General features: G+C 45.6%; 1 protein-coding gene across 1 annotated transcript in view; it reads right to left on the minus strand.

Moving 5' to 3' along the window:
• The window catches only part of CDC42BPB (CDC42 binding protein kinase beta), a 119138-nt gene extending 106535 nt beyond the window's left edge, over window positions 1-12603 (minus strand). The window contains 1 exon segment of the mRNA XM_061181309.1: window positions 12184-12603. Within this exon segment, the coding sequence (XP_061037292.1) occupies window positions 12184-12358 (175 nt within the window). The 5' untranslated portion in view covers window positions 12359-12603.
• Window positions 12604-17063: the final 4460 nt, after the last annotated feature.

Consider the following 17063-nt stretch of genomic DNA (forward strand, 5'->3'; position numbering starts at 1 on the left):
CAATGAACAATCCAAAAATGAGATTAAGAAAACAATTCCACTTGCAATAGCATTTAAAAAGAGACAAACTTGGGAATAATTTAACAAAATAAGTAAAAATCTTACACTTTGCATTGTGAATGGAATTAATGCAACTAAATGATCACTCAAAAAGTTAAAATGGCACATTTTATGTCATATGTACTTCACCACAGTAAAAAAGTAAAAACAAGTTAAACTCTGAAAACTACAAAATATTTTTGAAAAAAAAATTTACAGAGCTAAATAAATGGAAAGACATATTGTGTTTATAGACAGGCAGACTTAATATTGTTAAGATGGCAATACTCCCCAAATTGATCTACAGATTCAACGCAATCCCTATCAGAATCCCAGAGGGCTTCTTTATAGAAATTGACACAATGATCCTAAAATTCATATGGAAATTCAAGGAACCCAGAATAGCCAAAACAATCTTGAAAAAGAACAAAGTTGGAGGGCTCAAACTTCCCGATTTCAAAACTTACTACAAAGCAACAGTAATCAAGAGAGTGTGGTAGTGACATAAAAATAGGCATATACATCAACAGAAGAGAACTGAGAGCCCAGAAATAAAACCATATGTTTATGGTAAGTTGATTTTTACAAGGGTGCCAAGACTATTCAATGGGAAAAACATAGTCTCTTCAACAAATGGTGCTGGGACAACAGGATAGCCACATGCAAAAGAATGAATTTGAACTCCCATCTCACACCTTATATAAAAAATGATACAAAATGGATCAAAAACCTAAATGTAAAAGCTAAAACCATAAAATTCTTACAAGAAAACACAGATATAAATCTTTGTGACCCTGGATTTAGCAATGGATTCTTACGTATGACACCAAAAGCAACAAAAGAAAAGTTAAATTGGATTTCATCAAAATTAGTAACTTGTGCTTCAAAGGAAACCATTAAGAAATCGAAATGACAACCTACAGTATAGGAGAAAATATCTGCAAATCACACGTCTAATGAAGGATTTGTATCCAGAATATATAAAGAACTCTCACAACTCCACAAAATAAACAATTTTATTTATTTTTAAACACAATTTAAAAAAACGAGCAAGGAACTTGAATAGACATTTCTCCAAAGAACATATAAAAATGGCCAATAAACAATAAACAAGATGCTCATCATTAGCCTTTAGGCAAAAGCAAATCAAAACCACAATGAGATACCACTTCACACACACTAGGATGGCTAGAATAAAAAAGACAAATAATAACAAGCGTTGGTGAGGATGAGGAGAAACTGGAACCCTACTGCTGCTGGTGGGAATGTGAACTGGGACGGTTGTTATGGAAAACAATCTGGCAGTTCTTCAAAATGCTAAGCATAGAGTTACCAAATGACCTAGCAATTCCACTCCCAGGTATACAATCAAGAGAAATGACAACATATGTCCACATAAAACCTTGTACATTAATGTTCATAGCAACATTATTCAAAATAGCTCAAAGGTAGAAACAACCCAAATGTCCATCAACTGATGAACGGGTAAACAAAATATGGACTATCCATACAACAGAATATTATTCAGCAATAAAAAGGAATGAAATACAGATATATCCTTGAAAACATTACGCTAAGTGAAAAGAATCCAATCACAGAAGACCACATATTATATAATTCCATTTATAGGAAATGTCCAGAACATGCAAATATACAATGAAACTAGATTAGTGGCTGCTTGGGGCTGGTGAGGGAAGGAAGGAGTTGGGACTGATAGCTAAAGGGTTTAGGATTTCTTTTTAAGGTGATGAAAGTGGAAATAAATAGCTGCACAACTCTATGAAATACTAAAACTACTGAACTCTACAACTTAAATAGGTAAATTGCATGTGGATTACATCTCAATAAAACTGTTACAAAAAAAGAAAGAAAAGAAAAAAGAAAAGAAATCATTTGGTAATTGTAAATGGCAGAGAAACCTTTCTTTTTCACTAAAATAAACTTAGCTGTGTAATTCGATTTAAGTTTCTCTCACATTGTTGATAGACATCCAGTTTCTGTTCAATATCCCTCTTAACATATCATTTCACAAGGATTATCAAAACTTCATAAACACAAATCTTGCTTTTTAAAAAATAATTATATACTTGTACAAGAAATATATCCTGGCTTATCACTTTGATTACATAAAACCATAATAATGCCTTAGGTTTTGAGAAATATTTTTGTCCTAATACAGTCTAATATAAATACTACCCTTGACACCTTAACTGGTGAAATTGGAAATAGAGGATTCTTAGTAACTTCCCAAAGTGCTGCTAGTTAGACAATATATCCTACATATTTGAAAGCAATGCTTTATCAACATTTTCTCAGATTCATTTAAAGGTACATCAAAAAGGTAATTTGTTAATATACTTAAAGACTTTTCAACAATCTGATTCCAAATACTTAGGATTAAAAAAGAAACAAATCTGAGCTGCAAAATTCTTTTTTAAGGATTGCTGCAAACCCATTAATTATGAAACCAACATCTTTCTCAATAATGAAGAATCAATATAAATGCTATTTCAAGTTTAAAATAATACGTTAAAATCAATTTAGCCCCCTGATTTAAATTTTTTAAACAAAATGAGAGAAACTCAATGCTTTTAATTCAATTCTTTCACATGAACAGGGGTAAAGTACAAGAGAGCAACAGCCTTAAAATGTAGTTTGGGTGTCCTGGTAAGGGAGGTCTATTTACCTTTGGTTTTTTTTTTTTTTTTTTTGAGTGCTTAGGTTTCCCTAACTTTTTTTTTATTATAAATGCTTTACGATGTTGTGTTAGTTTCTAGTGTATAGCAAAATGAATCAGCTATATGTATACATATATCCTCATATCCCCTCCCTCTTGAGCCTCCCTCCCACCCTGCCTATCCCTGTCCCTCTAGGTGGTCACAAAGCACCGAGCTAATCTCCCAGTGCTATGCAGCAGCTTCCCACTAGCTAGCTATTTTACATTTGGTAGTGTATATATGTCAGTGCTACTCTCTCACTTCATCCCAGCTTCCCCTCCCCCCCCCGCCCCCATGCCCTCAAGTCCGTTCTCTACGTCTGCGTTTTTATTCCTGCCCTGCCGCTAGGTTCATCAGTACTGCTTTTTAAAATTCCATATATATGCGTTAGCATAAGGTATTTGTTTTTCTCTCTCTGACTTACTTCACTCTGTATGACAGTCTCTAGGTCCATCCACCTCACTACAAATAACTCAATTTCATTCTTTTTTATGGCTGAGTAATATTCCATTGTATATATGTGCCACATCTTCTTCATCCATTCATCTGTCAATGGACACTTAGGTTGCTTCCATGCCCTGGCTATTGTAAACAGTGCTGCAACGAACACTGTGGTACATGTATCTTTCTGAATCACGGTTTTCTCAGGGTATATGCCCCGTAGTGGGATTGCTGGGTCATATGGTAGTTCTATTTTTAGTTTTTTAAGGAACGAGGGAGGTCTATTTACCTTGCATTTCATTTCTGTTTTTTATGTTTTTATAAAATCATGACTGGCAAGAACATTTCTTATTCTGCTCTTTATTTTAAATTGGTGATTTCTTCCTACATACCAAAAGCTTTAGAGTTAAACAGAATCAGCTCTGTGTCACTTCAAGAAAGATAAAGTTTATACACTGGGTCCCTGAGTCACAAACACCCAATTCAAACATCGCCACGTTACCTATCCATGCAGGCACACTCCTGCTTCACACCTATGCTCACCCAGGGTGCCTCCCCAGCCCTCCTTCCAACCACTTTTCAGGCACCCACTCTTCTGCTTTCAACACACCCAAGTCCCCCTTCTTCACATCCTTTTACCCCTTCTCCTTTCTCTCTCTTCCAGTGTTGTACAATTACTAGAAAAAAACTTGCCCTCCCATATCTCCATTTCTTCCTTCTACTTATGCAGGAACCCTTCTAATGAGTGAGTAAATATAACAAACAGAATATGTCCAAAAAAAAATGAAACAGCAACTGTACGCTCTGACTTCATTTAGAGATGAAAACTAGGGTAACTTTCAGTTACCTCCAGTGTATGGACACCCTTATCTCTGCACCATCTGGAAATCTCATAAAATGATAGCATAGATTACAGTGGGACGTAGCCTCAAGGCTAACATGAGCTCCAGAGAACAGTAATTTTGTTTTGTCATCCCTGCAGTGCCTGGCACTTCTTAAGTCCTTAAAGAATGCTTGTTGAATGAATGACAGGAGATGACAGTAGACTACAAATGTCAACACAATTTTGCACAGTGGGGAGAGCAAATGGACAAGTGGCATCTAATTTAGCAAAGCTAGAAAAGTGAAAGTGAAGTAGGGATAAAGCAGCGCCAGCATCTTGAAGGCTAAACAATAATGGACAGAAAACAGAATTGGCTTTAAGTCTGCAGAAGAAGAAGTTATACTCCAGACCTCCTCCCACCCCCATCCCCGCCAATGGCCCTCCTCCACCTCACCCGACCTTCGCAGAAAGCTGGCAGCTGGGCATATACCACTCTCCCCACCATCTAGGCAGGAGACCAGAAACCCCACTCTGAGGAAACTGACAGCCCAGAGAAGGAGCTACTTTAACAACTCTGGCAACGCCCCTCAAACGAGCCACGTCCCCATCTGACTTCTAATGGTGAGACTCAGCATTTGAAGTTTGTGCACACAGAGAGTTCCAATCAGTCCAGCATAATTATGGAAGACAGCCAATAATCACCAGACATTTGAAGAAGAGCTTCTGACAGCAAAGACAAAGACCAAAGTAGGAAACAGGATAAAAAGGACTCAGAAGAAACAGAGACAGCACAAGAAACAAAAGAAAATGTCTGTATAACATAAATGTATGCACATAAATCAACAAAAAAATAGAGCAAAATTTTTTAAATGATTGCCTTCATGAAACAAAAACAAGATGTTATTAAAAAAAAAAAAGAAATACTAAGGCCAAACACACTTAGAAATGAAAGATATGATGGCAGAAATAAAAACTCAATGTAAAGACTAGAAGACAAAGTTGAGGCTCTCTCCCAGAAAAATAAGGGCAAAAGATCAACGAATGGAGAAAAGTAGGAGAAAGGAAACTAGCAGAAAACTCCAGAAGGTCCAAAATATGAATAACAGGCAACCAAAAAGGCAAGAATGAAGAAAGCAGAGATCATAAAGATATAATACAGAAAAGTTTTGGAGAGCTGAAGGACCCAAGTGTCCCCACCAAAAAGACCCACCAAGGAACACTAGGGATAAATAAAGACCTTGAAAGCTCCCAGAGATGGAACAAGACTCACAAAGGCGTGGGAATCACAATGGTCTCAGGCTTCCCCTTTGCAACAACAATAGGTAGACATCTGAGTAAAGCTTCCAAACTTCTGAGGAAAAATGACCTGTAACCTAGAATTCAATACCCAGGTAAACTGCCATTCAAGTGTGAGGGAAGAAAAAGCATTTTCAGACAGGCTAGGTCTCAAAAAAGTTTCTCTCTGATGAACTCTTTCTCAGGAAGCCACTAGAATATAAGACACAGGATCCAGGAATTCCCATTCAACACAGGAGAGGCACAAAAAGAATTCCCATAAGGAATGAAGAGAAATCCCAGGATGACTGCTAAGTAGCAGGCCTAGAGAAGAAACAGCCTAGAATGGAACAGGAAAATGAAAGGCTCTACACGGGATGAAAAGTGAGAGATTACTCGAGGTGTCTGACTGTACTGGGGAGTTCTATTTAGAAGCCTGGACTAAATTCATGACTATACATTGGCATCCACGCTAAATGAGAGAAAAAATAATTCATTCCAATTAACACAAAAATAATTCCTTGTCTTAGGAGACGGTGAATTAACTGTATCCTATGTGGCTCAGCTGTTAAAATGTTTACCCAATGATAACAACAAATACTGAGTATCAATTTAAACAAAAATTATTATATAGCCAGATTTGGAAAAGCGGAGAGAAAGGAAGGGTGTGTGTGTTTCGGGCGGTGCAGGAAAGAAAACATGTAAAGCTCCATAGCCTTCTCTTCCACAGCAGGAAGTTAACAGATAATATATAAAATGGCAAATCAGAAATTAGCAGTACAAGCATGCTATTTAGATGCATGAAATTTGAGGCAGGAACTGCTGAACAGATAACCATCAGTATCCAAGAATCCTCCCCATCCACATAACACCTTCACCCTCTGCCTGGTGTGTAGACAGGAGGGCCCCCATCAGACCACACAGTGGACTTAGCAGGAAAGGGCCCAGGTCCCTGAAGACTTCTTGGAATGAGACTGTCTTCCTAGCCTTGGACTGACTACCAACAGTGTCACATGAAATAGAATTCAATCTTGATTTTAAGTCACTGTTGTTTGGTTCTCTATTACTGGCAGTTCAATGGGATCATAAGACAGTTGATGATAAGGAGAAACAGAAGGGTTAAAAGAGGTTGCTTAGGGACTTCCCTGGTGGCACAGTGGTTAAGAATCCGCCTGCCAATGCAGGGGACATGGGTTCGAGCCCTGGTCCGGGAAGATGCCACGTGCCGCGGAGCAACTAAGCCTGTGTGCCACAACTATGGAGCCCGCATGCCACAACTACTGAGCCCACATGCCACAACTATGAAGTCCACGTGCTCCAGGGCCCGCATGCCGCAACTACCAGCCCTGCGTGCTGCAACTACTTAAGTCCGTGCGCCTAGAGCCCGTGCTCCGCAACAAGAGAAGCCACAGCAATGAGAAGCCCGCGCACTGCAACGAACAGTAGCCCCCGCTCGCCGCAACTAGAAAAAGCCCAAGCGCAGCAACAAAGACCCAACACAACCAAAAAAAAAAGTGGTTGCTTATAGAAGCTCGACCCAGAGTGGGTTGGCTGGTAGAGGGACTACTGTTTTGCATTATACTGAATAACTCTGTAGAACTACTTGACTTTTAAAACTAAGTAAATGCATTACTTTAATAAAAATAAAATTGTATTTAATGAAAATTACCCCCACAGGATATGGTCAGAGGTGCCGTTAATCTCAACCTCTAAAACTAGGATTAGTTGTATCTTTTTAGGTTTATTTGTTTTATTTATTTATTCATTCACTCATTTATTTATTTTTGGCTGTGCTGGGTCTTCGTTGCTGCACACGGGCTTTCTCTAGTTGCGGCAAGCGGGAGCTACTCTTCGTTGCAGTGCGTGGGCTTCTGATTGCGGTGGCTTCTCTTGTTGCAGAGCATTGGCTCTAGGCGCACGGGCTTCAGCAGTTGTGGCACATGGGCTCAGTAGTTGTGGCTCGCGGGCTCTAGAGCGCAGGCTCAGTAGTTGTGGCGCCCTGGCTTAGTTGCTCCATGGCATGTGGGATCTTCCCGGACCAGGGCTCGAACCCTCATCCCCTGCACTGGCAGGTGGATTCTTAACCACTGTGCTACCAGGGAAGTCCCTTAGGTCAATGTTAAATTCCAGCGTTGGACCATGGATTTCAGACCTGATTTTTTTAAGGCAACAGAATACAAAGTCATTGTAGAAGTTGTAAAAGGGGGAGTGATGAAATGAAAAGCAGTGTTGAAGACTGATCTGGCAGAGATATTTAAATCTTCAAGCGAGAAAGGCTTTAATTTAGGTCTATGGGCTTGAGAGCTTCAGCTAGACCAGTGATAATGCGAATGGGGGGGAAAAGAAAGGTTACAATAAAACTAAGATATTTCAAAGCAGGTGCCGGCAAGGAGGCCCAGGGCTGACCATGGGTCCGTGAAGGAGAGAAACCCTGGTGAGAGGGCTACTTGCTCAGAAATGATTAGGGAAAATGTCCAGAGCCCGGTTTACCCAAAGGAGAGGGGAGATGGGTGTGGAGGGCAGATCATGTGATCTCTCAAACTCCTAACCGTTTTCAAACCCATGACTCTGTGATTTTGGAGGCTAGAGGAATCATCATCATGCCAGTAAATGTTAGGACTCCCCCCTGAAGAGTAAATTCCTTACGTCTCCAAAGAAGCTCCAACATAAGAACAGAAATTATATAATTCAATTCAAATTTCTCTTCAAATTTCTAATTCTTTCCTAAAGATAACAAAAATCCAAAGCCTCCTATTATAGGCGAATTCCCTGGTGGTCCAGTGGGTACGACTCCGTGCTCCCAATGCAGGGGGCCCAGGTCCGATCCCTGGTCTGGGAACTAGATCCTGCGTGCCGCAACTAGGACCCAGCACAGCCAAAATAAATAAATTAAATAAAATACTTAAAAAAAATTTTTTTTCAAGTCTATTATATAATTGATCCTTTTTGCAAGGTTTTAATCTGAAAACAATTTTGCTGCCAGTTACCTACTGGCAAAAATCTAATATGAAACACAGATTATTTAAAATCATACTATAAAGTGTGACTTTCATCTCATAGATAGTATGTTTCATTTTAAACGAATAAAATAAAAAAAATAAAAAATAAAATAGATACTAATTGTTTAATTGTTCTTTGGTAGATTTTAAGTCTAAATAAAGCCTTCAAAAATTACCATATTCCTCCGCGGCATGTGGGATCTTCCCAAGCCAGGGCTCGAACCCGTGTCCTTTGCATTGGCAGGCAGATTCTTAACCACTGCGTCACCAGGGAAGCCCCATTTTCCCACTTATGATTTTAAAAAAAGAGTAAAAAATCTATGTGTGGTCTCTTCTAGCATGATCCTTTTACTTTATTAGTCTCAAAAAATACATTTTGCCTCTTTACCAAAAAAAGCATTCAATAGCTTTGCTGTACTTAATATAGTTTGAAATTAACAGTCCTGTTTGCTTGCATGTTTATCCAGCATCACAGACGTCAGCACAGACAGGACAAGATTTCCAAGGGCGTCAGGTGCTGCAACAAGAGGCAGGGCAAAGGCAAAGGCAAGGGGCGTTCCTGTCAACACTGCCGGCGGCGCTTTCTGAGTTTTTACCTTACCTGCATTTGCAATTGAAGAGCAATTCACCACACAGCATAAGCTTTTTCAGGTAGCTCACACAGTGGTATCTCGAAGTGAGAACAACTCACTCCAACTCCAGTTTTACTTATTGCAAGTCTAGATTTAACACAGACACTGCTGTTTACTTCAAAGCCCAACTGTCAATGGAGGAGGTTTTAAGACAGAAAAAGTAAGGCTGGCCGGTTAATGTTTAATGGTTTCAGCTGTTCCATCACTTGCCATGTAGTCAATATCACCATGCATTTCAAATACCTAATTACAAATCCAAATTATGTTAACCTAAATTTTATTACACAATCCCAGTATTCCCCTACAAGTTGGATCTTATTATTCAAAAGATCTGTTTCTTATATCTGTTACTTAAAAAACGTGTTCCGATGTTATGCAAAAATTCTAGCTGGGGTCTTCCCTAGTGGCACAGTGGTTGAGAATCTGCCTGCCAATGCAGGGGACACGGGTTCGGGCCCTGGTCTGGGAAGATCCCACATGCCGCGGAGCAACTAGGCCCGTGAGCCACAACTACTGAGCCTGCGCGTCTGGAGCCTGTGCTCTGCAACAAGAGAGGCCGCGATAGTGAGAGGCCCGCGCACCGCGATGAAGAGTGACCCCCGCTTGCCGCAACTAGAGAAAGCCCTGGCACAGAAACGAAGACCCAACACAGCCATAAATAAATAAATAAATATATTAATTTTAAAAAAATTCTATCTCGAGAAACCATTAGATTAAAATGTATCTTGAGATGTTTAGCACCATCAGTTAAGCCTGAACGTATTAAATTTAAATTTGGTAGAGTCATCCCACTCACACCTAGGGCTGAGCATCCCCAGGCCAAGAGCTACAGGAATTCACACAGATGAAGGTGAACTCTGAGAAGGTACCACTTCCTTCATAATAAGAAAAATCACCAATGAGGAAATTAAACAGAGGGCTACAAAGATTAATTCTAGCCCTTATAGAGGAAGCATGGTGGCACGACGAGAGAAGATGCCCTGCACTGGGTGGGAATCGGGAAACCCACGCTCAGGTCTGCCCCAGCAGCGAGCTCCAGGGGGTCAGAGCAGAGGGCCACTGTGGTCCACCCAATGCCAATGGGCTGGGACTTCAAACATCAGCTCTGTCCAAATATAATACGAGTCATCATTTTTAAGTCATGAAAAAAAAAAAAATTTAAGACATGTAAAAGTACTTTTATATAACGAAGATGAAAAACAACAATTTCACCTCATTTAGTTGTCCATATTTGTTGCTGCTTACTTGTAGAAATTTCAAAGTGTTTCATATGCTCTGCTTCAAACGGTATCAAATTTGCATTTAAAAAATAGCTTAAAGAAATATACATGCGAAGCAGGGTATTTCCAACTTTTAATTAAGGTCCTGGATTTCGTAGAGAAAACTAATCAAACTACAAACACAATCAAGAGAAAATTAAAGGCAAAATCTACAGTGAAGCCTAGGATGAGTCTTGTCCCAAGCAACCACTGTGGAAATAAGAAAATCTTCTTTTAAAACTTAAAATCTTTATTACTTACACTTTCCAAATTTCCTCAAAGATTCCCCAGTAAGTCTCAAATCTGGGCTGAATCGGCTATTTTTCTTCACTAAGTTTGGGCTGCACAAGGAAGGACCACTGCTCCACAGGGCACCCAGCCTTCAGGATAAGCCCCTCCGAGGCACTGCAGGTCCCCAGGCCAGAGGCTAGCTGGACCACACCTTACCTGCTAACTCAACCTTCCCTCTGCCTCCTCTTTTCAGTCACACATTTACTCACATACCAAGCACTGAGTTGAACCTGATCTTGAAACTGGATTTCAAGATCAAACACTCAGCAAGAACAGCAAAGAGGATACTCAGAAGGCTGGGATGTAACAGGCACCAAAGACTTCACTCTCAAAGCAACCGTGAAGTCAGTTAATCATTCAGTTGGAAATCATGTCACTGATGAACGACCCCAGGAAATGAATAGTGCTCTTATTTTACTGATATCGTACATCATCAAGGAAGGTGGACGCCACCACAATAAAGCACAACAGGCTGTCCTGGGGCTGTGGGCCTCCCTCCTACTGCTGCTCTCACAAGACATCAAAATTCCACTAAAGAGCGAAAAACAGAAGCTCTCTAAAGAATATCGCAACTTAAGTTTTATTTTGTAAACAAAATTCCAAATTCTAATTACCATTTTGGCAGAGTAGGAGGCCTCACTATGGAATACATTTGTTTGTTTCTTCATGTCAATATCAGCTTTTATCAGCCCCAAAGGTTAGAAATTACTGGGTCAAACTGCACAGCCCTAGTGCAATGACGCACATGACCCAAGGATAAGATTTTCATAGATCTGGCCTGAACCCTGAACATAAACATTGCATCTTCCTTCTCAGTATTTTTATATGAGGCTGAGGGTCTTGACAAAATGTCCAAGTTAGAGAGACAGAATGTAAGATTTCACCTTACACGTGTAGCTGTTCTTAAGATTCTAACCATTAAGTAGCTTAATCAAATTTTTGTCCTAATAAAGCATGATAGCTTAGTTAACCAATGATTAAGGCACGCAAAGATCAGACGAAGAAAGTTCTTAAGTGACTTCCATATACTAACAGTTCCAGTTGGCCCCCAAATATTACAAGGGTCTGGCAAAACTACAATGAAAAAAATCAATTTGCTCTCGCATGGCGTATTCAAAATAAGGCTTTTAACCTTAAAATTCCCTTAGAGGTGGTACAGTCAAAGGGATGTTCAGGCCCCGGACACCAAGGGATGCAGGCAGGCTGTCACCTAGGAGGGGCTCCCAGGAGACGTGCGGGGGACACAAGCAAAAAGCACACGCCGCTGCCCCTACAAGCCAGCAGGGCGAGCGGGGGGAGCAACTCGACGCGGACTCCGGACCCCAAGGGCGAGGGGCGGATATCCCAGGGAGTGCTGCAGGAAACGATATCCAGACTCGGAGGATGGATCTAGGAAGCGGCCGCGGCGATGGCCGGGCGCGGGGGTGGGGGTGGGAACGGAGGATGTGGCTCCGAGGAGCAGGATGAGGGGGCGGGTCGGCCGAACGCGGATGTGCGAAGGCCAAAGAGGAGGGCAGGGCGGGATGGAGAGCCGCGAAGCGGTGAGGGCGCCAGGAGCGGCCGGACAGGGATGGGGCGGCGGGTCTGGGAGCGGTGACGAGGCGGGATGAGCGGAAGCCCGAGGACAGGGAGGAGGCGGGCGGAGTGGGGGGAGGGCGCGACCGGGCGGGGGTCGCAGAGCCGAGGGTCAGGCCCGCGCACACTTACCCCACTCGAGGAACTCGGCCACATACTTGTCGCGGCGCAGGGCCGAGTGGCTACACTCGGTGTACAGGCAGACGAGCACGTCGAGCAGCGTCTCCACGCTCAGGGCGCTCTCGTTGCGCCAGGGCCCGTCCAGGAGCAGCTGCTCCAGCTTCTTGAGCCGCACCTTGGCCGACATGGTGCCGCGCGGCCCGCTCCCAACGCGCCGGCCTCTCGCCGCCCGCTCGGCCAGTCCGTCAGGGCGAGCCCTCAGCGTCCCGGCGGCCGCAAGCCTCGTCAGCCGCGGCCCCTCGTCGCCGCCCCGTCCGCGTCGTCGCGCCCCGGCCTAGGCCGACATCTTGGGCTCGGTCCCGGCGGCGCAGCGTCTGGGGCGCCGGGCCCCGCGGGTCCATGGGCTGGTCTCCTCCCCTCGGCGCCGCCGCCCGCCCCCGCCTCGCGCTCCTCGGCCCCGCCCGCGGCCGCACCCTCCTCGCCGCCCGCCGTCGACCTGCAGCAGCGCGGAGCCGAGCGCTGCGCAAACCCGGCCGGCGCCCGAGCCCCGACCCCAGCCCCGACCCGGCGGCCCAGCCCCGCGGCCCGCAGCCAACCAGGGCGCGGCCAGCGCGGGCGCAGCCAACCACGGCGTGGCCGGCCGCCGCCGCGCTGACCTCAGCGCGCCGCCCCGCCCCTGCGCTCCCGGCTCCCGGCTCCCGGCTGGATCGGACCTCGCCGCTTGCCGTAGGGGGTTCGGGATGCTGGGAAGGTCGGGCGGGCGGGGTCGAAGGGGAGCGTCGCCCGGCGGGGGCGGGGCGAGCGAACAGCCAGTGCTCCGCCGAGATTGCGGCGCAGGCGCGTGCGCAGAGGGCGGCCGGGCGGCGTGCGCGAGCGCGTCGGGGACCGGGCCTCTGTGTGCGAGGCGTGCGCTCCCGCGCGCGCACGTCTTGCCTCCCGAAGGGGACCCGGGGTCTCGGAGCAGACCCGCGGGCCCTGGCGTCCCTGGGGGCTTCGTGGCCGGTGGGCTGACGTGAGCGTCGAGGGCCGTCCCGCAGACGCAGCGCTGGCAGCCTCGGCCGTCTCTTTTAAAACTGGGTCTCAGCTGGGCTGGGAGCGGCCTTACGGAAAAGGCGGCCTTCTTCTAACTTGACGGGCGGGAGACTGAGGCCTGTACAGGGCGGGGGCTGCTGGAGAGGGGCGCCCCCGCGGGCTACCCAGCGCCCCGTGAATTCGTGATGCACCCGCAGTGGCCGCTTCAGACTCTACTGCCCACCTTCCCCTCCCCGCAAACAGATGCCTGGGGGTGGCAGTTTGGTAGGAAGGGGCCTGCTGTTTGTCTCTAGGCTGGGTTTGCCTAGCGAGTCCCTGCTTATACCAAGATTGCGGGTTTATTCGTGTGCCTGGGGAAGGAGGGTGACGGAGAATGTCTTCCACCCAAATAAACCCTTGGCGTCGGGAGAGGAGGGGCGGCCTAGAACTCGTGGGAGGTCACTGAGGCCATGGGGGTGGGCGAGGGCTGGGGAGCCAGGATGCAGGGTTAGGGATTCCCAACCTGGGAAAGGGAGGCGGGGGCGGGGGGAGCTTCAGTAGGAGCAGGGCAGCCAGGTGGAGCAGATGAGGGGACAGATAGAGGTTCGAAGATGGAACACTAAAGGAACCTGTGGCAAAACTGGCTCATGGAGATAAAATCACGATAGCGTCTACCTCTGTGGGAGGTATTGACTGGAAAGGGTAGGGGGAGCCTTCTGGGCCTCTAGAAATGTTCTGTAATTTCACTTTGGTGATGGTTATGCAGGAGTACATAAAAGGAACATTCTTCAAGCTGTACACTTAAGAGTAGTGCATATCACGGTATATCTATTATACCTTAGTTTTTTAAAAGCAGGCAAAAACAATCTTTGGTGTTAGAGGTCAGACTAGAGGATACTTTGGGGGGATTATGAACTGAGGGGCTAGGAACATTCTGTATCTTGACCAGACCCATCTTGGTATATGGGTCTGTACATAATCAAACCGTACTCTAAATATGTATGCACTTTATGTGTATGATACCTCAATTTAAAAAGAAAAAAAAAGGCCGAGCAGCCCACGTGGCCATTTTACAGTTAACACCAAATTCTTCATGTTAGCTCTTAAGTAGGGTGATCAAACATCTGAATTTGTCTGGGACAGTCCCCATTTTTTGCCCTTGTCCCAGTGTACGTATAACAACGTCCTTCATTCCCACTGTGTCTGCATTTGCACAGTATATTCTCTCATGCTCAGACCCAGCAGGGTCGCCTGGCCCTGTTCAGCCCTCTAGCCCTGTCCCTACTCTCTTCTCAGTCTCTGACTCCAGTCTCACTGGCCTCTTTGCTGTTCCTCTACTATTCTTGCTCCCTCCTGCCTCAGGGCCTTTGCACTTGCCAAGCCCTTCACGTTGGATGCCCCTCCCTGACCACCTTCTTCACTTTGTGTGCTCAGCCCCAATCTGTTTCAGGATTGTCCCTTCAGGGCAGCCTTGCCTAACTGCCTGGGCTGGATCAGGCCCCAGCTCACCCTGTAGTTTTTCTTAGCACTTGCCTAAGTGGATACCTGTGAGTCTTGCCCATTAGTCTGAATACTAGAAATCTTCCTGTGCCTCAATTTCTTCGGAGGTAAAAAGAGAATAATAATAGGACCTACCCCAGTATTTCAGTGAGTTTCTGGAAGGATTAAATGAGTTAATACCCAGAGAGTACTTTGAACAGTGCCTGGCTTGCTCTACATGCTCACATATTGGTAGCTGGTATTGTGCATTAGAGTTTTCTAAAACTAGGGGCTCTGTGGCCAGCTGATGGATAGTGTCTTGGGTTCCCCAGACCAGGGAATCCCAGTGTCCTCAGGCATCCATGAGGTTCCTCTGTGTCTGTCTTAATCACTTTGGGCTGCTATAACGAAGTACCATAGACTGGGTGCCTTACAAACAACAGAAGCTTATTTCTCACAGTTCTGGAGGCTGGAAGTCCAAGGTCAGGATGCCAGCATGGTCTGGTTCTGGGTGACTGCCCTATCCCTGGTTACAGAGGGCTGTCTTTCTGTGTTCTCACATGGGGAAAGAGGTAGCTCTCTGGCCTCTTATAAATAGGCACTAATCCATTCATGAGGGCTCCACCCTCATGACCTAATCACTTCCCAAAGGCTCCACCTCCTAAAAACATCACATTGGGGGGTTAGGATTTCAGCATATGAATTCTGGGGACACAAACATTCAGTCCATAACAGTATCTTTACAATAAACTCCTCCTACATAGGCTGGTATGGTGGGTTTCTGGTCTTTGCAACACTGCAAGCCAGACTAAGCCTAGCTTTAGCCTCAGACCCTGAAACATGTACAACATACAGTAACCAAGTCACAAACAATATCTCAGTTCAGAAATTAGAGTGTCCAGGTCTACAGAGTCAAACCTTTGAACCTGATTTAACTTTAAATCTTACCCTTGGGCCCTTTAGGGCCTGGGATGAACCCTGGGGAAAGGGGGCTGTGCTCAGCAGTCTCCCTCGTTCCTTCCGCAAGCCGCTCAGCTAGCTCGGCCCTGCTTCCACCCACCCGGGGCGGCTGCCAGAGAGGAGGAACGGAGAGGCACTGGGGAGGGCTATGGCCTCACCTCTGGTCTGGCAAAGTGTAGGCTGACCCCTCTCTCCTGGGAACATTCACAGGCTCCCCAACAGTTCCCTGATATTCTCTCTTCTGGGCAGCAGTATCACTTTTCTGGGTGGGTGTTTATCTGGTGCCTGCAGGGGATCCTCTGCTCTTCCATGGAGACCACCGGACAGGATCTAAGATGACCCATCCATGCAACTCACATCTGTCCACACAGCTCACGTCTGTCCACAGGAAGCACCCCTCACCCTGACAGATGTTCCAGAGCAGGCAGGTCCCCACACAGCAGCACACTCCTGGCTCTGCCTCCAAAGCAGCTCGTGAGCCTTCTTTCCCAGCTGGGAGTCCATCCCCAGTCCACTGTGCCCCCAAATGGAGGGCTGCTTTTGAAGCTCACTGAGCAATCCCTTGTACATGGACACCAGACAAAGGTCATTGTCCCTTTGCTGGACAGTCTGGTGTTTGTCTGCCTGGCACCCCCTGTCCCCTGAACCGTATTCCCCGTAAGTCTTTGTTCTGGCTCCACTCTGTTCATGAGATCCTAGAGGGGCCGCCACAGGGGGTGGACATGTCACCTGAGGCGGCTGGTCAGCTCTCCATCTCCCCCCCACCCACAGCGACCCCAGATGAGGGGCACCATATGATTCACGCCAGGCCAATCGGTGAACTCCTTTAGGATGTTGTATACTAAAACTGGGAGAGGGACTTCTCTGGTGGTCCAGCCGTTAAGACTCCACAGGCCCAATGCAGGGGGCCCGGGTTCGATTCCTGGTCAGGGAACCAGATCCCGCATGCCACAACTAAGAGTCTTCATGCTGCAACTAAATATCCCGCACGTGGCAACTAAGATTCCACGTGCCGCAACAAAGACCCGGCGCAGCCAAATAAATTTAAAAAAAAAAAAAAAAAAACTGGGAGAGAGAATTTCTCGTCTTTTGCTTTAGACCAGGGGCAGGTGAGCTTTTTCAGCTAAGGTCCAGATAGTAAATCTTTTAGGTTTTTCATATCCTAGTCTCTGCCTCTACTGTTACGGCATGAAAACAGCCATAGACAATAAGTAAACAAATGAGCATGTGCCCCAGAAAAGCTTTACTTACAAAAAAGGAACTTGGCCCACAGGCTGCAGGTGGCTGATCCTTGCTTCGTAGCCCATGTTGTGATGGTGGGATGTCACCCCAACAGCCACAGTTCCTGTTAGAGAAAGAGAGAAGGAGCAGGGGGTATTTTGTTACGTAAACAATAAAATTTCCTTTAAACCAGTGTGAGCAAGGGTCCTGCCATTTACACT

The sequence above is a fragment of the Eubalaena glacialis genome, chromosome 2 (assembly GCF_028564815.1).
Source record: "Eubalaena glacialis isolate mEubGla1 chromosome 2, mEubGla1.1.hap2.+ XY, whole genome shotgun sequence".
In the NCBI taxonomy this organism is placed as follows: domain Eukaryota; kingdom Metazoa; phylum Chordata; class Mammalia; order Artiodactyla; family Balaenidae; genus Eubalaena; species Eubalaena glacialis.